This window comes from Terrapene carolina, unplaced genomic scaffold, assembly GCF_002925995.2.
Source record: "Terrapene carolina triunguis isolate 2854851 unplaced genomic scaffold, T_m_triunguis-2.0 Scaffold17656, whole genome shotgun sequence".
NCBI classification, from domain to species: domain Eukaryota; kingdom Metazoa; phylum Chordata; order Testudines; family Emydidae; genus Terrapene; species Terrapene triunguis.
This window is the reverse complement of record NW_020682007.1, coordinates 1-2,980: the sequence shown is the minus strand read 5'-3', so window position 1 is coordinate 2,980 and position 2,980 is coordinate 1. Positions and strand designations below refer to the sequence as shown.

The 2,980-nt window shown below is 66.6% G+C and overlaps 1 protein-coding gene across 1 annotated transcript; it reads left to right on the top strand.

Annotated features, from left to right (window-relative positions):
• Positions 1 to 6: 6 nt before the first annotated feature.
• LOC112122950 (laminin subunit beta-2-like) lies at positions 7 to 2,835 on the top strand (the record flags this gene model as incomplete). The annotated part of the gene is made up of 4 exons (XM_026661812.1): positions 7 to 37; positions 1,115 to 1,258; positions 1,602 to 1,833; positions 2,672 to 2,835. Coding segments are annotated over exons 1-4 (571 nt in total), but the record flags the coding sequence as incomplete, so codon positions are not given.
• Positions 2,836 to 2,980: the final 145 nt, after the last annotated feature.

Sequence of the window (2,980 nt, the reverse complement as noted above, 5' to 3'; positions counted from 1 at the left end):
ACCAGCATGTCGGCCATCATCCACGGGGGGGCGCTGCGTGAGTGCCCCGTCTGCCATGCGCTCCCCGGGCAGCGCCAGCCAGTCCCAGGATGGGAAAGACCCTTGCCGTCTGCTGGCCTGGTTCTGGGGTGGGGGGTGGGGTTTTCAGGTGGTATATATCGAGGGGGGTCCGCAGTTCCAGACACTGTATTGTGGAGGGTCCCCGGTTACGGGCAATGTATTCTGGGGGTGTCCCCAGGTCTGGGTGGTTGTCACGGAGTCCCCGGGCAATGCTCTGGAGCTGTTCCCTATGCAGCCGGGCAGGGCTCTGGTGAAGTCTCCTCTCTGTGAGCAGACTGTCTTCAGGGCAAGAAGCTCACACGGCTTCACCTTCCAGGGTCTGACCTTGGAGCATTCAGCATCTTCTGCCCCGCCGTGTGCTTCCCACAGCGAGTCCGCCCAGGCGGGGTCCTGGGGAAGCCAGAGGGTCCTGCCCCCCAACTCCGCAGTCAGACGTGACTCTTGGCCAGCCAGTAAAACAGAGGTTTATTCGATGACAGGAACATGGTCTAAAACAGAGCTTGTAGGTACAGCAAACAGGACCCCTCAGCCAGGTCCATTCTGGGGCCCAGCGAGCCAGACACCCCCGTCTGCCCTCACTCCCGGTCCCCAGCCAGCCCCAGACTGACTCACCCTCCAGCTCCTCGACCTCTGGGCTTTTTTCCTTTCCCAGGCCAGGAGGTCACCTGATCTCTTTGTTCTCCAACACCTTCAGTTGGCACCTTTGCAGGGGCGGGGCCCAGGCCATTAGTTGCCAGGAGACAGAGTTGCCGGCCATTCTCTGTCCAGACAGTATCACAGGGGATCTCTAGGGCTCTGCAACAATCACACACCCTGATCCCCCCACCTAGATACTCAAGAAAGGCACAGGGGAAACTGAGGCACCCACACAGTAGTCAGAGAAAACATTATGAACATTCCCACTTCGTCACACTGGTGTATTCTGGGGGGTCCCCGATTCCGGGCGGAGTATTCCAGGGAGGGGGGTGCGCCTGGTGCCTGGGCTGGGATGCCTGTGCAGAAGCTGCCCCCGTCCCTCTGCCCATGGGTCACGCGCTCGTCTGTCTGCCCCCAGCCTGTCTGTGCGACCCCCAGGGCTCGCTGAGCGCTGAGTGCGAGCCCAACGGGGGGCAGTGCCAGTGCAAGGCCAGCGTGACGGGGCGTCGCTGCCACCACTGCTCCCCGGGCACCTTTGGCTTTGGGCCCAGCGGATGCCGAGGTGAGTGACGCCCGCCCCTCCCCAGCCCAGGGCTCCCCCCCCTCGCCCTGCCCGCCCCTCCCCCCACGGGGGCGCCTCCCCCTGACTACCCCTCCCCCGACGAGGGCTCCCCGCCCCTCCTCCAACAGGCTTCCCCAGAGGACAGGTCCTAGGCCTTCCCCTCACACCTGTTTGGGGGACTCTGTTCTGGGGTGAGGGTCCCCGGTTCCCAGGAGATGGATTCTGCACTGGGGGCGTCTCTCCCACCTGCCCTGTACCCCTGTGAGTGCCCTGGGGCTCTGGCCGGGCTGGGTGGGCAGTGCCCGGGCAGTGCCCAGCCCCTCTCACGGCCTCTCCCTTGCAGCCTGCCAGTGCAACAGTGACGGGGCCCTGAGCAGCTTCTGCGACAGCTTCAGTGGGCAGTGCCCGTGCCGGCCGGGCGCCTTTGGGCCCCGCTGCGACCGCTGCCAGCCTGGCTCCTGGGGCTTCCCCCACTGCCAGCCCTGCCAGTGCAATGGGCACTCGGAGGAGTGCGACCCACGGACCGGCAGCTGCCTGCACTGCCGGGACCACACGGATGGCGACAGATGCCAGAGGTGACGGGCCGCGGTGCCAGGGGCTCTCCCGGGGCAGGGGCCACAGTGCTGGCCAGGTTCTCCCAGGATGGGGGCCGTGGTGCCAGACGGGTTCTCCTGGGGCAGGGGCTGCGGTGCCAGGGAGAACATCAGTTTCCCCCCCCCAATGGGTGGCAGTGCCAAGGGGCTGGTGTCAGGAAGTGTGGGGGAGTCAGGGCCCTGCACCCCCACTTCCTGCGATTCACCGGGACTCTCAGCCAGCCGGTAACACAGAAGGTTTATTAGACGACAGGAACACAGTCCAAGACAGAGCTTTTAGGTACAGAGAACAGGACCCCTCAGTCCGGTCCATCTTGGGGGGGCAGGGACCTTAGACCCCGGCCCTGGGTCTCCCTCCATTTCCCAGCCAGCTGCAAACTGAAACCCCCTCCAGCCGTCTCCTCCAGCCATGCCACCCGGCTCCTCCTCCAGCCTTTGTCCAGTTTCCCCGGTAGAAGGTGTCACCTGGCCCCAGCCCCCTACCTGGGTTCTCATGTTACGTGCTCAGGTATCGTCCCTCACGGAGTGTCTCCCACCCCCATGCAGCCAGTCCCAGTAAAACTCCCCTGCGACATGGGTCAATCCGCCCCGCGCCCTGCTGCGGCACAGCTGGGCACAGAGTTACACGGACGGTTCATACCCCGGTTGGTGCTGGCCCCGTGGGGCCGGGGCTCTGACTTGTGGAGCGGCAGGAAGGGAGGGTGGGGCGAGGCCACGCGGGCCCCCCTCGGGGAAGGGATGCAGTCGGGTGTCCCCAGGGCTGGGGGGCCTGGTGCTCTCGTCTGGGCTGCCCCCGGGCTCTCACTGCCTCCCCCCACAGATGCGCAGCTGGCCACTACGGGAACCCCACACTGGCCTCGGGGGAGCGCTGCCGGCCCTGCCCCTGCCCCGACGGGCCCGGCAGCACCCGCCACTTCGCCGCCTCCTGCCGCCAGGACAGCCGCTCCCGCCAGGTGATCTGCAACTGCAACCCCGGCTACACAGGTGAGTGCCCCCCGCTGGCCTCGGGCACCCGCCAGCAGCACCGCTCTGGGGCCTGGAGTGCCAGCCTCTCCCTGGCCGGAGCCGGGCCAAGCCGCTCCCCAACGCCCGTCTGCCCGGCTCCTCGGCCCTGGGGCCCCCGTCTGCC